This window comes from Rhinopithecus bieti, unplaced genomic scaffold, assembly GCF_001698545.2.
Source record: "Rhinopithecus bieti isolate Rb0 unplaced genomic scaffold, ASM169854v2 scaffold_18354, whole genome shotgun sequence".
Taxonomy (NCBI): Eukaryota; Metazoa; Chordata; class Mammalia; order Primates; family Cercopithecidae; genus Rhinopithecus; species Rhinopithecus bieti.
In genome coordinates, this window is record NW_016809835.1 from 1623778 (window position 1) to 1643834 (window position 20057).

Here is a 20057-nt window from a genome sequence, read left to right on the forward strand (position 1 = left end):
CCATCCTTGGCTGAATTTTTTTTTTTATTTTTTTTGAGATGGAGTCTCGCTCTGTCGCTAGGCTCGAGTGCAGTGGCGCGATCTCGGCTCACTACAGCCTCTGCCTCCTGGGTTTAAGTGATTCTGCTGCCTCAGCTTCCCGAGCAGCTGAGACTACAAGTATGCGCCACCATGCCCAGCTAATTTTGTATTTTAGTAGAGATGGGGTTTCACCATGTTGGTCAGGATGGTCTCATTTCTTGACCTTGTGATCCACCTGCCTTGGCCTCCCAAAGTGCTGGGATTACAGGCATGAGCCACCACACCTGGCCCAAGAAGTCTTTACTCTCTTTTAAAATAAAGAGAAACAAGCAGGACATGGTGGTTCAGGCCTGTAATCCTATCACTTTTGGAGGCCAAGGCAGGAAGATCACTTGAGGCCAGGAGTTGAGATAAAACTTGAGAAAATCCTCTAATTGTGTCCTTAACAACACATACTGTTTTCATTTGGATTATAGGAAAAGTTGGAAATAGCTAGAAAGTTGAGTTTGTAATCATTTATTTTAAGTTTTATACTATTCAGGGACTACTTTTCATGCCTTTGTGAATTAACTTATCTTTATATCTGGTAGGCAAGAAGGTAAGAGTACTGCTAATGCTGAAGATAATGAAATGGAAGAAGAGACAGATGATGGGCCATTACTGGTTCCTCGAGTAAAAGTGGCAGAAGATGGCTCTATTATTTTGGATGAAGAAAGGTATTTAAAAAAGAGAGAAAGTGAGATTGTAGTTATATGAGAACAAACATGCTTTGTCTAGTGAAAGAGGTCCTCTTTCTATATGGGCCTTTGTCACTTAGACCTTGACATTTGTATTTGCATAATGAATATTGTAAATGGAAAAGTGGGTTAGATTAATTTATAAATTTTAGTAATTTTTATAACTCTGTTTTGTATGAGAAGATGCCCTATCTCCTATTAACCTAACACCATTGTTTTATCATCTTTACTGGTCATTGACTCAGGCTGTTGAACTAATCATATGCTGTCTTCCACTGAGGATAAATTTCTAAGATTGACACAGTCTTGAAGTCAATATTCAGGTTCTCATATTATTAACATATCCTGATGTGTGGTGATAACTGATGGATATACAGTGAAATGTAGGTTTAACGTATTTTATGATTTTTGTTAACGGTGCAGTATAATTCATCTTCTGGTTTAATTTCTGTTATAACATTAAATTTCTCACATTGGGCATCGTGGAATTTAGTTGTTTTAAGGGTATTTTTTTTAAAGGTGATAAATTAGTAAGTAAATAAATAGAGCAATGGAAGGTCTTTGAATGTTTAGCTAGTGAAAAATAATTTTACAGCATTTACATTCTATAATTAAACATAAATTTAATACTGCTAATAATAGTTGTTTTTGTGTGCTGTTTTCCATTAGTTTGTAATGATGATTTTACTGGTCATTAAATAGTTAGAGCATGTTTAACTGCTTTGTCTGCAGGAATGTAAAATATAAAGTGCTTATGTTTTTCAAAATTTCCATTGATTCCAGCACAGTAATACATATTGAATATCAAAGACATGTGGAAATCAATAATACAAATACCTTTTTATAATACGTAGCCCAAAGATACTTTTTAAATATATTGCTGTTAGGGAGTTTGAAAACGAGTTGACACTTCTTTCTACTCTCTTGGAATCACATTTTAGGTAAAACTTAGCAGATGCTTGGAAAATACCCATATTTCACATAAATATTATTATACTTTTGATATGATTGCCATGCTAAACCTCAAAATATAACTATTTATGTTTCATTTACTATTTGTTTCCTTGTTTTAGTATAGCTCTGTTTAAAATGTATTTATTTCAGTTTAACCGTAGAAGTTTTAAGAACGAAAGGCCCTTGTGTTGTTGAAGAAAATGACCCCATATTTGAGCGCGGTTCTACAACTACATACTCCAGCTTTAGGAAAAATTATTACTCTAAGCCATGGTCAAACAAAGGTAACTAATTTTCGTTTAAAAATATGTAAGTTCTTTATTTGAAATGAAGTGACTGTTTCTGAATTAAATCAGTTCTCCCCTAAGTAAATAAAATGCAGACTACCATTTTATTCCAGCTAATTTTATTATTGACACCTCTATCTTATGCCCTCCATGGAATGGTGTCTCTGACTTTATCTTACAAATTTTTTTTTTTTTTTTTTGAGACAGGGTCTCGCTCTGTCGCCCAGCCTGGAGTGCAGTGTCCGGATCTCAGCTCACTGCAAGCTCCGCCTCCCGGGTTTATGCCATTCTCCTGCCTCAGCCTCCCAAGTAGCTGGGACTACAGGCGCTCGCCACCTCGCCTGGCTAGTTTTTTGTATTTTTTAGTATAGATGGGGTTTCACCGGGTTAGCCAGGATGGTCTTGATTTCCTGACCTTGTGATCCGCCCGTCTCGGCCTCCCAAAGTGCTAGGATTACAGGCTTGAGCCACCGTGCCCAGCCTTATCTTACAAATCTTTAAAAAAATTTTATTTTTTATAGCAGCTGGGTCTCAGCCAGGTGCAGTGGCTTACACCTGTAATTCCTGCACTTTGGGAGGTTGAGGCAGGAGGATCACTTGAGGTCAGGAGTTTGAGACCAATTTGGGCAACAAAGCAAGACCTCATCTCTAAAAAAAAATTAAAAAAAAAAATTAGAAAGTAGAGATAGGGTCTTGATGATTGCGGAGGCTGGAGTGCAGTGAAACGATCATAGCTAACCGCAGCCTGGAACTCCTGGGCTCATGTGATCTTCCTGCCTCAGCCTTCCAGAGCAGCTGGCACTACAGGCATGTGCCACCATACCCAGCTAATTTTTTGGAATTTTTTTTTTTTTTTTTTGAGATGGAGTTACCCTCTTTTTGCCCAGGCTGGAGTGCAATGGTGCAATCTCGACTCACTGCAACCTCTGCCTCCTGGGTTCAAGTAATTCTCCTGCCTCAGCTTCCCAAGTAGCTGGGATTACAGGCACCTGCCACCAACCCCAGCTAATTTTTGTACTTTTAGTAGAGATGGGGTTTTACCATGTTGGCCAGTCTGGTCTCAAACTCCTGACCTCAGGTGATCTGCCTGCCTTGGCCTCCCAAAGTGCTGGGATTACAGGCAGGAGCCACCACACCTGACCTGTTTTTTGGATTTTTTGAAGAAATAAGGTCTTAATATATTGCCCAGTCTGGTCTCCAATGCCTGGGCTCAAGCGATCCTCGTGCCTTTGCCTCCCAAAGTGTTGAGATTACAGATGTGAGCCATTGTGCCCTGCCCAGAATCTGTTCTTTCTGTTTTTTTTCTTTTAAGTTTCTTTTGGTCACTGTTCTGCTTAAGAAAATATTTTTTAAGAGTTAACTTTATAGTCATTTTGGCTGGAATGTTCCTCTCTGTCAAATCTCTGTACAACAAATACCATTTAAGTCAAAATTAACAATACAATATTTCCTTTTTTTTTTTTTTTGAGATGAGGTTTGCTTTTGTCGCCCAGGCTGGAGTGCAGTGGCATGATTTCGGCTCACTGCAACCTCTGCCTCCTAGGTTCAAGTGATTCTTCTGCCTCAGCCTCTTGAGCAGCTGGGATTATAGGCGCCTGCCACCATGCCCAGCTCATTTTTGTGTTTTTGGTAGAGATGGGGTTTCACCATGTTGGCCAGGCTGGTCTCGAACTCCTGGCCTCAGGTGATCCGCCTCGCCTGCCTCAGCCTCCCAAAGTGCTGGGATTACAGGCGTAAGCCACTGTGCCTGGCCAACAATATAATATTTCTAATGTGAATAATGTTCTACCTCAGATAATACTGTATAATAAAGTTTCTATAGATAAATATTATGCTGTTAAAAATCTGTTGCATGTTGGCACTTATTATTTTATTTTAAAACAGCAGTTTTGGGGAAAATTCAAACAGCAGAATATAGAGTAAAAAGATTCTATACTTCCCATCTTTCACTTCCCTGTTCCTATTCTCCTGAGGTGTAACTTCTGTTAATGGTTTCTTTTTTTGAGACAGAGTCTCACTCTGTCACCCAGGCTGGAGTGCAGTGGTGCGATCTTGGCTCACTGCAGCCTCCACCTCCCAGGTTCAAGTGATTCTCCTTCCTCAGCCTCCCGAGTAGCTGGGATTACAGGCATATGGCACCATGCCCAGCTAATTTCTGTGTTTTTAGTAGAGACGGGATTTCACCATGTTGGCCAGGATGGTCTGGAACTCCTGACCCCGACTGATCTGCCCGCCTTGGCCTCCCAAAGTGCTGGTATTTACAAGCGTGAGCCACCATGCCTGGCCTCTTTTGTATTTTTCTAGCTACTTTCTTTATATACTACTTAGCACATCTTAGTTGCTTACGTAGTGTAACCCTATCCTGACTATGTATGACTCATAGTTTTCCTCAGAGCACTTCGAATAAAATCAGCTAGACAGAATGAATGTCTTAAAAAAAAAAATCCAGCTGCTTTTGTATGATTTCTTTTCTTTTCTTTTTTTTTTTTTGAGGTGGAGTCTTGCTCTTTTTGCCCAGGCTGGAGTGCAGTGGCGCCATCTCAGCTCACTGTAACTTCCACCTCCCGGGTTCAAGCTATTCTTCTACCTCAGCCTCCCCAGTAGCTGGGATTACACGTGCATGCCACCACGCCCGGCTCATTTTTTTTTTGATTTTTGGCAGAGGCGGAGTTTCACCATGTTGGCCTGGCTGGTCTCAAACTCTTTTTTTTTGAGATGGAGTTACACTTTCGTTGCCCGGGTTGGGGTGCAATGGCGTGATCTCGGCTCACCGCAGTCTATGCCTCCTGGGTTCAAGCGATTCTCCTGCCTCAGCCTCCCACGTAGCTGAGATTACAGTCATGTGCCACCATGCCCGGCTAATTTTGTATTTTTAGTAGAGATGGGGTTTCTCCATGTTGGTCAGGCTGGTCTCAAACTCCCGACCTCAGGTGACCCACCCGCCTCAGCCTCCCAAAGGGCTGCGATTACAGGCATGAGCCACTGTGACCGGCCCTGGTCTCCAACTCTTGTCCTCAAATGATCTGCCCGCCTTGGCCTCCCAGAGTTCTGGGATTACAGGTGTGAACCACCATGCCCAGCCTATACTTTCTTATACTGAAAAGTTTTTATTTATATTAAGGTGTTTTTAGGTATTCCATGGGGATCTTTCTAGTAAAATTAAGTACTGTCAAATTTTGTAAGATTTCTTTTCTCTGAAATATTGATAGGATTAATTTTCAGTCATTCTAAATCTTTTATTTTCACAGAAACAGATATGTTTTTTTTAGCCATCAGCATGGTAGGAACTGACTTTTCTATGATCGGACAACTTTTTCCTCACAGAGCAAGGATAGAAATTAAGGTAAAGTAAACCCATCACATTTGTTGATTGGAAAGAGACCAAACATTACAAATGTTAGTAGTATTATTTGTTTACCTTTGGTTTAAATCTCAGTTCATCTTTTTTTTTTCCATTGAGACAGAGTTTCACTTTGTTACTCAGTAGTGCGATGGCATGGTCTCTACTCACTGCAACCTCTGCCTCCGGGTTCAAGCAATTCTCGTGCCTCAGCGTGTCACGTAGCTGGTATTACAGGCGCTTGCCACTATGCCCAGCTGATTTTTTTTGTGTTTTGGTAGAGACGGGGTTTCACCATGTTGCCCAGGCTGCTCTCGAACTCCTGAGCTCAGGTAATCCCCCCATCTTGGCCTCCCAAAGTGCTAGGATTACAGGCGAGAGCCTCTGCTCCCAGCCATCTTTTTGTTTTTTTTTTTAGACTATTACGATGCTTTTGTTACATTTATCCCTCTTTATTGATTGAAAAGTAATATTTATGAGTTCTTATTTGGGTACAATCTTCTTTATGTTAGTTTCATATTTTCTTATTTATATCTTATTCATTTCTAAAATGAATTTGAGGCAGTACCAATAAAAACACACTGCAACTAAGATAAAGAAGAGTTACATAATTAAAAGAGAAGATAAGTGTACCAGAGTACCTTGGTTAAGGGTAGCTTTTTCTTTTTTCTGTTGCCTAGGCTGGAGTGCAGTGGTGTGATCTCGGCTCACTGCAACCTCTGCCTCCTAAATTCAAGTGATTCTCCTACCTCAGCCTCCCTAGTAGCTGGGATTACAGGCGCACACCGCCACGCCCAGCTAATTTTTGTATTTTTTGTAGAGGGAGTTTCACCATGTTGGTCAGCCTGGTCTCGAACTCTTGACCTCTGGTGATTCACCCGCCTCGGCCTCCCACCAAGTGCTGGAATTACAGGCATGAGCCATCATGCCTGGCCAAGAGTAGCTTTTTGAACACAAAATGTATTTCAGAATTTCCTAGGAAAGCTTAAAGAGAAGAAATCTGAGTTTACACAGTTCTCCTTTTCTGATCCACTGCTTTCCTAGGCCCCCTTAACTCTGGGACAACCAGTGGCACTAATAACAACAGTGATGTCAGTTACAGCTATTATATGCCCCAGAGGATGAGCTGTCTCTGTTTTTTAGTTTCTTTGCTTGAGAAACTTATATAAGTTTTCTGGATTTAAGTGCATTTGAGTGTCATCACACTGTGTTGCCATAATGCATTCTCAATTGATAGTGAGATCTTTGCCCAACCATAGGCTTTTTCCTTAGTTTCTCATCCATATCATGTTCATTACATTAATAAAAGGAACCATTAGGATGGTATGTTTTTTCCTCTAGAACTAAATTAGGCATGGATCGTCTGGGGACATTACATAAGGGGCATTGTACAGTGTAATGAAATAGTCTTGTATTTCTGCAAGAGATGAGGAACTGTTTATATTCTTTACATTCATTTTCTGATGTTGATCTTTGATAAAAGAACAAAACGTTAAAATTCTGTGAAGGCTAGAAATTGTCTACAATTGGACCTCTCTGCTGATCTGAGTAATTAATTATAAATTTGTCACTGGGCTATTTGTCTCAAAAATCATGTCGATTCTTTTCCTGAAAGGTTACTATGGCTCTAGTGGGTCGTTGGGTAAAGTGTAGAAAAGTGAGAGTAGGCCGGGCGTGGTGGCTTACACCTGTAATCCTAGCACTTTGGGAGGCTGAGGCAGGTGGATCACCTGAGGTCAGGAGTCCAAGACCAGCCAGGCCAACATGGTGAAATCCCGTCTCTACTAAAAATGCAAAAATTAGCTGGGCATGGTGGCGCATACCTGTAATCCCAGCTACTCGGGAGGCTGAGGAAGGAGAATCGCCTGAACCCAGGAGGTGGAGGTTGCCATGAGCCGAGATTGCGCCACTGCTCTCCAGTCTGCGCAACGGGAGTAAGACTCCATCTCAAAAATGAGAATAGACTGTATTTGAAGCTACTGAATTACATTACATTGATTTTCAAATATTGGACTAATGTTGTATTCCTGTATAAGCTCCATTTGGTCATAGTGTATTTTTCTGTGTTGCTCTATTTTGCTACATTTTCTTGAGAATATTTTTGCTACTTTGTTCATGAGGGATACTGATTTGTAAATTTCCTTTACAAAGTCCGTCCTATTTTGATATGAGGCTTATACTGGTCACAGAAATTGAGCTGGAAAGTGCTCCCTCTTCTATTTTCTGAAATAATTTGTTGAAGATTAGTATTATTTTGTATTAGCTAAAGTATTAGTATTACTTTAACATTTGATAGAATTTACCTGTGAAACTATTTGATTCTGTAGTTTTCTTTGGAGGAAGGGTTTATTTTATAAATTTACGCTTTCATTGATAATTTGTATTTTTTCTCTCTCTCTCTGTTTTTTTTTTTTTTGGAGACAGGGTCTCACTCTGTCACCCAGGCTGGAGTGCAGTGGTGCTATCGTGGCTCACTACAGCCTCAACCTCCTGGGCTTGAGTGATCCTCTCACCTCAGCCTCCTGAGTAGCTGGGACTACAGGCGTGTGCCACAATGCCCAGCTAATTTTTTGTATTTTTTGGAGAGACTGGGTTTTGCCACTTTGCTCAGGCTGGTTTGGAACTCCTAGGCTGGAGTGATCTGCCTGCTTTGGCCTCCCAAAGTTCTGGAATGACAGATGTGAGCCACTTCTCCCAGCCTCCTTAATGAACCAACTTTTCTTTTTTTTATTTTATTTTATTTTGTTTTTTTTTGAGACAGAGTCTCGCTCTGTCGCCCAGGCTGGAGTGCAGTGGCCGGATCTCAGCTCACTGCAAGCTCCGCCTCCCAGGTTCACGCCATTCTCCTGGTTCAGCCTCCCGAGTAGCTGGGACTACAGGCGCCCGCCACCTCGCCCGGCTAGTTTTTTGTATTTTTTAGTAGAGATGGGGTTTCACCATGTTAGCCAGGATGGTCTCGATCTCCTGACCTCGTGATCCGCCCGTCTCGGCCTCCCAAAGTGCTGGGATTACAGGCTTGAGCCACCGCGCCCGGCATGAACCAACTTTTCTTAATGTCAGTTTTAAGTTTCCAATTGTTTGTGTGTTGTTATTGATTTTTTTTTTACTGTTTAGCACTTCCATTTACTTTTTGTAAATTTACTGTTCAGCACTTCCATTTACTTTGTTTTTTTAGCTTCTTAAGATGAACACTTAAAGCATTGATTTTAAAGCTTTCTTTTCTAAAGTAGACATTTACAGCTGTACATTTCCTTTTTGTTTTTGAGACGGAGCCTCTCTCTGTCACCCAGGCTGGAGTGCAGTGGCGAATCTCAGCTCACTGCAAGCTCCGCCTCCTGGGTTCACGCCATTCTCCTGCCTCAGCCTCCCAAGTAGCTGGAACTACAGGCACCTGCCACCATGCCAGGCTAATTTTTTGTATTTTTAGTAGAGATGGGGTTTCACCGTGTTAGCCAGGATGGTCTCCATCTCCTGACCTCATGATATGCCCACCTCGGCCTCCTGAAGTGCTGGGATTACAGTCATGAGCCACCGTGCCCAGCCTGTACATTTCCTTTTAAGCATCACTAGAGCTGTGTCCCACGAATTTTGATTTTTTTTCTTTTTTTTTTTGAGACAGTCTTGCTCTGTTGCCCGGGCTGGAGTGCAATGGCATGATCTTGGCTGACTGCAAACTCCACCTCCCAGGCTCAAGCAATCCTCCTGCCTTAGCCTCCCAAGAAGTTGGGACTATAGGTGTGCACCACTATGCTCAGCTAACTTTTGCATTTTTTTGTACTGATGAGTTTTCACCAGGTTGCTCAGGTGAGTCTCTGACTTCTGAGCTTGGCCAGGCATGGTGGCTCATGCCTGTAATCCCAGCACTTTGGGAGGCTGAGGTGGGTGGGTCACTTGAGGTCAGGAGTCCAAGACCAGCCTGGCCAACATGATGAAACCCTGCTTCTACTAAAATATAAAAATTAGTCAGGTGTGGTGGCAAGCTCTTGTAGTCCTAGCTACTTGGAAGGCTGAGGCAAGAGAATTGCTTGAACCTGGGAGGGAGAGGTTGCAGTGAGCCGAAATTGCATCACTGCACTCCAGCATAAGTGATGGAGCAAGACTCTGTCTCAAAAAAAAAAACCAAAAAAAAAAAAAAACTCCTGAGCTCAAGGCAGATCCTCCTGCCTCGGACTCCCGAAGTGCTGGTGTTGTAGGTGTGAGCCACTGTGCCTGGCCCGATGTTGTTACTATTCAGTTAAAAATATTTTCTAGTTTCCCCTGTGAGTTCTTCCTTTACTTCTCAGTTGTTTAAAAGTTGGTTGCTTAATTTCTAAGCATCTGGGACATAAGTTTTTATTTTATTTTTTGAGACAGAGCCTAGCTCTGTTTTCCAGACTGGAGTGCCATGGTGCGACCTTGGCTCACTGCAACCTTTGCTTCTTTGCCACAAACCATCCTCCCACCTTATCCTCCCAAGTAGCTGGGACTATAGGTGTGTGCCACCAAGTCCAGCTAATTTTTTTTTTTTTTTTTGGTAGAGATGAGGTTTTGCTATGTTGCCCAGGCTGGTCTTGAACTTCTGGACTCAAGTGATCTGCCTGCCTTGGCTTCCCATAGTGCTGAGATTACAGGCATGAGCCACTGTGCCGGGCCTAAATATCTTATTGTTTCCTAACCTAATTTTATTGTGTATGTTGCTATAATTTGTAATTTAATATTTTTAAAATATATTTATTTATTTTAAAATTTAGCATATTAAAAAACGAAATTTAGCATATTTCCATCTTTGTATGTGTTTCTGGTATACTTGAAGTTAATGTGTATTCTGCAGTTGGATGTGGTGGTATCTAGTTCTGTCAATTACTAAGAGAGGAATTAAAATCTCTAACCATGACTATGGATGTATTTCTGTTTAGATTTATCAGTTTTTACTTTGTGTATGTTAAAGTTGGTTTGTTGGATGTTGACATTTAGCATGCTGATGAATTTATTATTTTACCATTAGGAAATGTTTATTTTTGTTTATTTAGAGACTGGGGTCTCACTATGTTGCCCAGACTGGAGTGCAGTGGCTATTTATAGGGATGATTGCAGCCTCAGTCTCTTGGGCTCAAAAGATCCTCCTGCCTCAGCCTCCTGAATAGCTGGCACTACAAATGTGTGTCACAGTGCCGGGCTCCTACGTGGTTGTGTTTTTTTAAATTATTGTTACAGAGATGGAGTCTCACTTTGTTGCTCAGGTTGATCTCAAACTCTTGGGCTCAAGCAGTCCTCTCACCTTGGGTTCCCAAAGTGTTGGGATTACAGGTGTGAGCCATCCTGACTGGTCCATGATTTTTTTTTTTAATTGTTTCTTTAACCTGTGTCTTCACATTGTAAGTACACATTTTATAGACTACATAGTTGGGTCATGCTGGCTTTTTTGTTTGTTTTGTTTTGTTTGTTTGTTTTAACCTTGTCAAGGGGCCAGGCTAATCTTGTCTGTATTGTTCCAATTTTAGTATGTGTCCTACTGAATGGAGCATAGGTCATGCTTTTTTATCTAGTCTGAAATCCTCTGCCCTTTTTTTTCCCCAGGAAGAACTATGTAAATTTTCTAGTAAACATTCTTAGAAAAGCATTACTTTACTGTATATTTCACTGATTTATAAGAAATAACATCAGCCTTAGAAAACTAGGAAAAAAGATACAGATAATTAAACTTACATGAAAATGGAAAATTATAACAAAAGACTGAGCTTTATACATTTAGTTAAATTAATGAGATTATAATTTAAAAACTGCATCTGAAAACAAACTTCACTTAATCAACAGCAGTGTTTTATGACTCAAATATACTGAATTTTTTTTAAAAGAAGGAAACTCACTTTGAAACCATGTTTATTTTAAAAATAGACCTGGGTCAGATGCAGTGGCTCACAACTGTAATCCCAGCCCTTTGGGAGGCTGAGGTGGGTGGATCACTTGAGGCTGGAAGTTTGAGACCAGCCTGGGCAACATGGTAAAACCCCGTCTCTACTAAAATTACAAAAATTAGCTGGGTGTGATGGCTTGTGCCTGTAATCCCAGCTTTTTGCGAGGCTGAGGCATGAGAATCACTTGAACCTGGGAGGCGGAGATTGCAGTGAACTGAGATAGTGCCACTACACTCTAGCCTGGGCAACAGAGCGACACCCTGTCTCAAAAAAAAAAAAAAAAAAAAAATTTAGGCCTGTATTCAGCTTAGATTTTTCCTCCTAGGCTCTGATCATATTTATTTTATTTTGATTTGGGAAGAAAATACTGTTTCTGATGGTACGAAAGGCAAAATTTAAAAGTTTTATGTGTGTTTTTTTTTTAATCCCAGTATGGAATTTTTTCTTTTCTTTTTTCTCTTCTCTTCTCTTCTGTTCTCTTCTCTTTCTTTCCTTTCTTTTTGGAAGTCTTGCTCTTTTTCTCAGCCTAGAGTGGAGTTGCGTGATCTTGTCTCACTGCAACCTCCGTCTCCTGGGTTCAAGTGATTCTCCTGCCTCAGCCTCCTGAGTAGCTGGGATTACAGGTGCCTGCCACCATGCCTGGCTAATTTTTACATTTTTAGTAGAGACGGGGTTTCACCATGTTGGCCAGGATGGTCTAAAATTCCTGACCTCAAGTGATCCACCCGGCTTGGCCTCCCGAAGTGCTGGGATTACGGGCATGAGCCACCATGCCTGCTCCCCACTATAAAATTTTAAGAATTATTAATTATTACTGATTAAGGTTATTAAATTTATAACACTAATTACTTGCCAGCTGTTGGTAGTCTTTTTCTTCTCTAGTTCATCCAGGGAACTCTTAAATTACATCTTCAGCAGAATAATCCTTAAATGTACTTTAATTTTTTTTAAGACAGGGCTTCGCTCTGTTACACAGTGTGAAGTGCATGGGCATGATTACGGCTTACTGCAGCCTCTATCTCGGCTCACTGCAGTCGCTTTTCTCCTGGGCTCAAATGATCTTCCCACCTCAGCTTCCTAGGTAGCTGGGACTACAGTACATGCCACTATGCTCAGCTAATTAAAAAAATTTTTTTTTGTAGAGACTAAGTCTCACTGTATTGCCCAGGCTGGTTTTGAACTCCTTGACTCAAGTGATCCTCTTGCCTCGCCCTCCCAAAGTGTTGGGATTACAGGCATGAGCCACTGTGCCTGGCCTTTCAGTGTACTTCATAAGCAAAATGGGAGCTTTTGTTTGGATTTTACTGTTCCTAATTTTATTCTGAAACTCAGTTTTACTCTAGGCCATAAATAACGTATTAACTTTGTAATGCACAGTTGTATCCAATTCAGCAAAACAGTAGTTCATCATCAGGCTGTATTCACCCAGAGGTTAGGAAAACCAGGATTCGTCACACCTTTTAAAACAAATCTGTCTCATGTTATTTGCCAATGTGTAGTTTCAGCCTAAATTCTGACAGTGAAATTATATGGATTCGTATCTGTGAGATGAGATATCATCTTGATTTTCAAAAGGAGCCAAAGGGAGTTCCTCAGAGCTTACCTTTGCCTGGCTGAAGCTGAAAACTTTGTAACTTCATATTGCCGGTGATTTTCCCTTTGCCTTGAAAGAAGGCGAACTGAGGATTCATTTTACCAGTTCAATCACTAAAGCCAGTAAGTCCTAGTCAGTATTTGTGATTGTGTGGTCAGCTTTCTCGTCTGAGTTGGAAAGCACTGATACTTTGCTGTTCTTTACATCCACCGCTAGGTGGCTTCTTTACCCCCTAGGCCATTCATTCTTCACCTTCAAGGCAAAAATACCACCGATTTTCTTCACAATCTGTCTGCTTTCCTCTTCAGGCTTCCTCTAAATCTCTTTAAACACAAGATTTGTCTTAAATCCATTCTCTGTAAAGCTGGTTGAAGCAGCCTCAATTTGATGAGTTCTAAAAGAACTGGCAGCTTTGAGAAAGCACATCTTGTAAAGTGTTAAAACCCCAGCTTCTCCAAGGCCTAAATTATGCTGCACAGCCACCTTTGCACCAGGAGCTTGCCTCTTTCCAGCTTCCTTTCTCAGCTGCTAGCAGAGTTCAGCACACTGAACCAGCTGTTTATTGGTTTATTATAAAGCATATTATAAGGGATACAGATGAAGAGATTCATAGAGTAAGGTCTGGAAGAGTCTTGAATGCAGGCACTTCTGTCCTGGAGGAGTTGGGGTGCACCGACCTCCCAGCACATGGTTGCATTCACCAACCATGAAGCTCCTGAAAATCTCAGCCTTTTATGTGCTTGTTTTTTCAGTAGCCCCAGAGAACATGGCCAGCTTTGCCTTTTTTTCCCTTTTTTTTTTTAGACAGTGTCTCGCTCTGTCATCCAGACTGGAGTACAGTGATGTGATCTCAGTTCACTGCATCCTCTGCCTCCCAGGTTCAAGCCATTCTCCTGCTTCAGCCTCCTGAGTAGCTTGGAATTATAGGCGTGTGCCACCATGCCCAGCTAATTTTTTTTTTAAGTAGATATGGAGTTTTGCTATGTTGGCCAGGCTCGTCTCGAACTTCCTTACTTCAAGTGGTCTGCCTACCTCAACCTCCCAAAGTGCTGGGATTATAGGTGTGAGCCACTGCGCCCAGTCTCTTTTCCCTTTCCTTTCCTTTTCTTTTCTTTTTTTTTTTTTTGAGACAGGGTCTTTGTTGCCCAGGCTGGAGTGCAGTGGTGTAACCATGGGTCACTGCAGCTATGGCCTCTTGGACTCAAGCAATCCTCCTGTCTCAGCCTCCTGGACCACAGGTGTGCGCTACCGTGCTTGACTAAATTTTTTATTTTTTGTAGATAAGAGATCTTACTATGTTGCCCAGGCTTGTCTCAAATTCCTGGGTTCAAGCAGTCCTTCTGCTTCAGCCTCTCAAAGTGCTGGCATTACAGGCATGAGACACTGCACGTAGCCCTATATATCTTTAAATTCACCTTACAATGAACTTATAATAGTTTAATGAGGCAGCTGGTCCAAGTCCACTGGTGTTTACAACTAAATGATCACAACTGATTACAGATTTCTTTCTTTTTTAATATTAAATTTTTTAAAAAACCACTGACCCATGTTCAGACAAACTTCTTTTCGGGGTTTTTTTTTTTTTTTTTGATACAGGGTCTCACTCTCTGTTGCCCAGGCTGGAGTGCAGTGGCCTGATTGTGGCTGCCTGCAGCTTCAACCTCCTGAGCTCAAGTGATCCTTCCATCTCAGCATCCCAAGTGCCTAAGTACAGGCACGTGTCACTATGCCCACCCAATTTTTGTATGTTTTTTGTAGAGATGGGGTTTTGCCATGTTGCCCAGGCTGGTCTCAAACTCCTGGGCTCAAGCAGTCTGCTGCCTCGGCCTCCCAGAGTGCAGGGATTGCAGGCTGAGCCACCATACCTGGCCCAGATAAATTTCTTTTACCCTACTCTACTTCCACTGCTTTACTTGACTAGCCTTAAAAACAAAAACAAACAGCTGGGTATGGTGGCTCATGCCTGTAATCCTAGCACTTTGGGAGGCTGAGGCAGGCGGATCACCTGAGGTTGGGAGTTCGAGACCAGGCTGACCAATGTGGAGAAACCCTGTCTCTACTAAAAATACAAAATTAGCCAGGCGTGGTGGCACATGCCTGTAATCCCAGCTACTCGGGAGGCTGAGGCAGGAGAATCAGTTGAACCTTGGAGGTGGAGGTTGCGATGGCTGAAATCATGCTATTGGACTCCAGCCTGGGTAACGAGAGAGAAACTCTGTCTCAAAAACAAAAACAAACAAACAAACAAAAAAACCAGTTTTCCTTCTCTGTATATAGATATATATGAGTCTTTTGTCTTTTAAGGAAATTGAGTAGAAAACTAGTTTTAACATTTAACTATATATTTACCATTTTGATGTTTTCATTTCTTCCTGTAGGTCTGAATGACAGGTCTACTGTTGAAAATTTTCTGAGCTTTCATTTATCTGAATGTTTTATTTCAACCTTATTTTGAATGATATATTTTGCTGGTTTGACAGTTTTTTTTTTTTTGGTCTTTTAAAGATGTCATTCTGTTGTCTCCTGGCTTTCAGTGTTGCTGATGAAAAGTCAACAGTAATCATATCGTTCTTGCCCCGTATATGATTAATTGTATTTCTCTGGCTGTTTTCAGGATTTCTTTCTTTTTTTTTTTTTTTTAGTATTCAGCTGTACGATGATGATATGCCTAGCTTCAGTTTTGAGTTTGCTGAGCTTCTTGCATCTTTCCCTGTATTTGGGAAATTTTAAATTACTTCTTTTAATAGTTTCTCTGTTTAATTCTCTCGTTCTGGAATTCCACCAACATAGTTTACCCCAGGTGACAGTCTGCAGGTTACCAAAGCTCTGACCACCTTTTTCCAATCTTTTTTCCTCCATTTCAGTGTTGATAGTTTCTATTGTCGTAGCATCAAGTTCACTGACCCTGTCTTTTATCTTTAGTCTGCTGTTAAGCCCATTTAGTGAATATTTTGTTTCTGATATTATATTTCTTATTTCTGTAATTTCCACCTGGTTTTGTTTTGTTTTATTTTATTTTATTTTATTTTATTTTATTTTATTTTATTTTATTTTTTGAGACAGAGTCTCGCTCTGTCGCCCAGGCTGGAGTGCAGTGGCCGGATCTCAGCTCACTGCGAGCTCTGCCTCCCGGATTTACACCATTCTCCTGCCTCAACCTCCTGAGTAGCTGGGACTACAGATGGCCACCACCATGCCCGGCTAATTTTTTTTTTATTTTTATGGAGATGGGGTTTCACCGTGTTAGCCAGGATGATCTTGATCTCCTGACCTTGTGATCCACCTGCCTCGGCCTCCCAAAGTGCTGGAATTACAGGCATGAGCCACCACACCTGGCCGCCTCCTGGTTATTTTTTATAGTTTCTATTCCTCTGCTGAGATTTCCCCATCTCTTCACTATACTTTCCTCTAAATCCTCAAACATCTGTATAATTAATGGATCCTTTAACTTTTTTGTCTGTTCATTCTAATACCTAGATCACATTGAGATCTGTTAATTTTTTCTTTTTTTTCTGAGTCTGCTTGCCAGGGAATGGGATCGTTCTCTTGTGACTTTTTCTTTTCTTTTCCTGACTATCACATTTTCCTATCTTTTCTCATGTCATGTGGGTTTTAAAAAACAATTAATTTTTTGGTCTCTGTCATGGGTTTGTTTGTTTGTTTGTTTGTTTGTTTGTTTTGTTTGAGACAGAGTCTCGCTGTGTCACCCAATCTGGAGTACGGTGGCATGATCATGGCTCACTGTAACCTCCGCCACCCAGGTTCAAGCGATTCTCCTGCCTGAGCCTCCTGAGTAGCTGGGACTACAGGTGTGCACCACCATGACTGGCTAATTTTTTTTTTTTTTTTGAGACAGAGTCTCACTCTGTCGTCAGGCTGGTGTGCAGTGGCGCTATCTCAACTCACTGCAACCTCCGTCTCCTGGCTTCAGGTGATTCTTCTGCCTCAGCCTCCTGAGTAGCTGGGACTACAGGTACGTGCCACCATGCCCAGCTAATTTTTTTTTTTTTTTGTATTTTTAGTAGAGACAGGGTTTTACCATGTTGGCCAAGATGGTCTCAATCTCTTGACCTTGTGATCCACCCGCCTTGGCCTCCCAAAGTGCTGGGATTACAGGTGTGAGCCACCGTGCCCAGCTTAATTTTTATATTTTTAGTAGAGATGGGGTTTCATCATGTTGGCCAGGCTGGTCTCAAACTCCTGACCTCAAGTGATTCACCTACCTTGGCCTCCTAAAGTGCTGGGATTATAGGCGTGAACCATCGTGCCCAACCATTTTTTTTTTTTTTGAAATGGAATCTCGCTCTGTTGCCCAGGCTGGAGTTCATTAGCACGATCTCAGCTCACTGTAACATCTGCCTGCTGGGTTCAGGTGATTCTTCTGCCTCAGCCTCCCAAGTTGGGATTACAGGTGCACACCACCATGCCTGACTAATTTTTGTATTTTTAGCAGAGATGTGGTTTCACCATGTTGGCTAGGCTGGTCTTGAACTTCTGACCTCAAGTGATCCTTGACCTGACCTCAAGTGACCTCAGCCTCCCAAAGTGCCAGGATTATAAGGAGTGAACCACCATGCCCGGCTAGCCATGAGTTTTTTTTGAAATTGCATACTAGGCCGGGCGCGGTTGCTCATGCCTGTAATGTCAGCACTTTGGGAGGCCAAGGCAGTCGGATCACGAGGTCAGCAGATTGAGACCATCCTGGCTAACATGGAAACCCCGTCCCTACTAAAAATATAAAAATTAGCTGGGCGTGGTGGCGGGCGCCTGTAGTCCCAGCTACCTGGGAGGCTGAGGCAGGAGAAGGGCGTGAACCCGGGAGGTGGAGGTTGTAGTGACCCGAGATCGCGCCACTGCACTCCGGCCTGGGAGACAGAGCAAGACTCTGTCTCAAAAAAGAAAAAAAAAAAAAAAAAGGAAATTGCATACCAGACATTGTGAATGATGTGTTGTATAGTGTCTGGATTATGTTTTTTCTTTTGTTTTGAAGAGCACTGGGGCCAGGTGTGGTGGTTCACACCTCTAATCCCAATACTTTGGGAGGCTGAGATGAGAGGATTGCTTGAGCCCAGAAGTTCAAAACCAGACTGAGCAACATGGCAAGATTCCATCTCTACAAAAACAAAACAAAACAAAACGCCAGGCTTGGTGGCACACGCAATTCAGGAGGCTGAGGCAGGACGATTGCTTGACACTGGGAGGTCAAGGCTGCAGTGAGCTGTGATCACACCACTGCACTCCAGTCTGGAAGACAGCAAGACTCTGTTTCAATAAACAAAACAAAATAAAAAATAGTGTTGACTTTTGTTCTGGAAAGTCGTTAATTTACTGCCGACCTCTTTGTTCCTCTTAAGGCTTGGCTTAAAGCTTTGTTGAGGCAGATCTAGACTGGTCTTTAATCTAGGACATCCTTTCTCCAATGGGATTTCTCGTCTGATTTACAGAAAATAATTTGAGTTACTATTATATTATTTTCTTCTTTTTCCAGAACAGTCTCATGGTAGGCATGAGTTGCTATTTTCTAAGTTCTCTATGGATGGTTATGCTAATACTATACTGTAAATAGATAATGAGAGAAGGGAATGCATTGCATACAGTGGCTGCTTTAATGCATTAGTACTTAATTCTCATGCTACATCCCTGGTAGAGAAAGGCTACTCTAGAGTATTGTCTTTATCTTTAACGATGACCTTTCTGGTGTCTGAGGTGAATGTATTTGGGTGTTAGTGGGGTCTTTCCATTAGGATGCGCCTGAACTCTGTTGTTGTATGGTGTTTTGTGACTTTTAGCGTCTTCCTTCTGCCCTCATCCCTTTAGCAGCTGTTTTCTTTTAGGCCTTATATTCTGGACATATGCAACCCATACTTAGGCCAAGGTACCATGGGGTATTTCCACCCAGGCTTGTGAGGTGCCCCTCTACACAGTTCCTTTTTAGAACTATGCTCCTAAAGATTCCCTACTTCTGCAGCCGTAGTTGGATTGCTGTACCCTGTTTGGCCTTCACCTCCCTTTCCTTGGTTGGGAAATTGAGCCCAGGCAGAGAGCCAAGGTAAACATGGGCACATCTTGTCTGTTTTTCTTCTCTCCATGATTGTAGTCTTGCTCTGCCTATTGTCCTTTGCTTGAAAATAATTGATGCATATATTTTGTCAGTGTTAAAAGTCATTTGTGGTGGAGTTGGATATGGAGGACCTATCCATAATGAGTTACTTTGTCAGGGCCAGTAGTGGAAATTATGGGATTTATTTTGTGATCATGGAATTTGACCTGTTACTGGTTCTTACCTATGAAATCAGTGACTAGTTTCAATACATTCTTTGAGAAAGTTTTAAATTGTTCTGAATTATATTACCAATTAAGTAAAATATGAGGTAGCACTGTTTTAGAATTAAATGCCTGAAACCTATTGATGTTTCTTTTAGGACATTTAATTTAATGTTTATAGCCAGTCACTTTTTGTGGAGGTAACATTTGTTAACTTTTGAGGAAATGTTTAAATAACAGTATGATCTTTTAAGGTAGAAATAAGATTATCTTTGAAAACTTCTGTATTGGTAATAAGTTTTGTGAAGAAAAATAAAGAAAAGAATGGGAAAGAAGGGCAACCTGTACATTAAAAGATGTTAATGTCATATCAGGTTTTTAAAATGTGGGTAAGGCTAAACTATAGCATCTAAGAGTACACACTTGGGTCATAAACAATAAGGAAATACAAGAAAGTGATTGCTTTACAAGTCATATTAGTGGTTAAGTTCTTTTGAAGGGAGAAAGAGGGCATGAAGTACTTCCTTTGTTTTAAGTGATATTCTCTCTCTCTTTTTTTTTTTCGATAAAAAACTTTATTTTTTGCTTTTAGTAAAACGTGTAGATCACTGACGTATAGATGGGAAACATTGGCTGTTTCCTCTCCTATGATGTGTGTATGATCAGACATCTTCAGACACAAACTTATGCCCTCAGTCTTCCTAATGACCTTAGGATGGATTGAGCCTTAAGCCTTAAACATCTCCCTCTTAATGGTAGTAATCTGGTAGTAAACTGAGGACAGGGATTTTTGGGGCTGAGAAAAATGTGATAAAATGTGCCTTAATATATAGAAGGTTGTCAAGATAAACTTGGCCTGCTTCAAAATTTCACTTGTTTCTCTATAGTCTTCTCTCCATGCCACTTGAAATATATTAGAACGATGATGTCAGAGGCTTAACCTGATACGAATACTTAATTTTTTAA

The 20057-nt window shown here is 41.3% G+C and overlaps 1 protein-coding gene and 1 pseudogene across 2 annotated transcripts in view; one reads left to right on the top strand and one right to left on the bottom strand.

Annotated features, from left to right (window-relative positions):
- BDP1 (BDP1 general transcription factor IIIB subunit) overlaps positions 1-20057 on the top strand; it is a 128833-nt gene that overhangs the window by 12434 nt on the left and 96342 nt on the right. For both annotated transcript variants that reach the window (XM_017890622.1, XM_017890621.1), the window contains exons 5-7: positions 612-737; positions 1863-1996; positions 5248-5342. In XM_017890622.1, coding sequence (XP_017746111.1) covers positions 612-737; positions 1863-1996; positions 5248-5342 — 355 coding nt within the window. The remainder of the gene's footprint in view (positions 1-611; positions 738-1862; positions 1997-5247; positions 5343-20057) is intronic.
- On the bottom strand, positions 12782-19761 carry LOC108541121 (non-specific lipid-transfer protein-like; annotated as a pseudogene).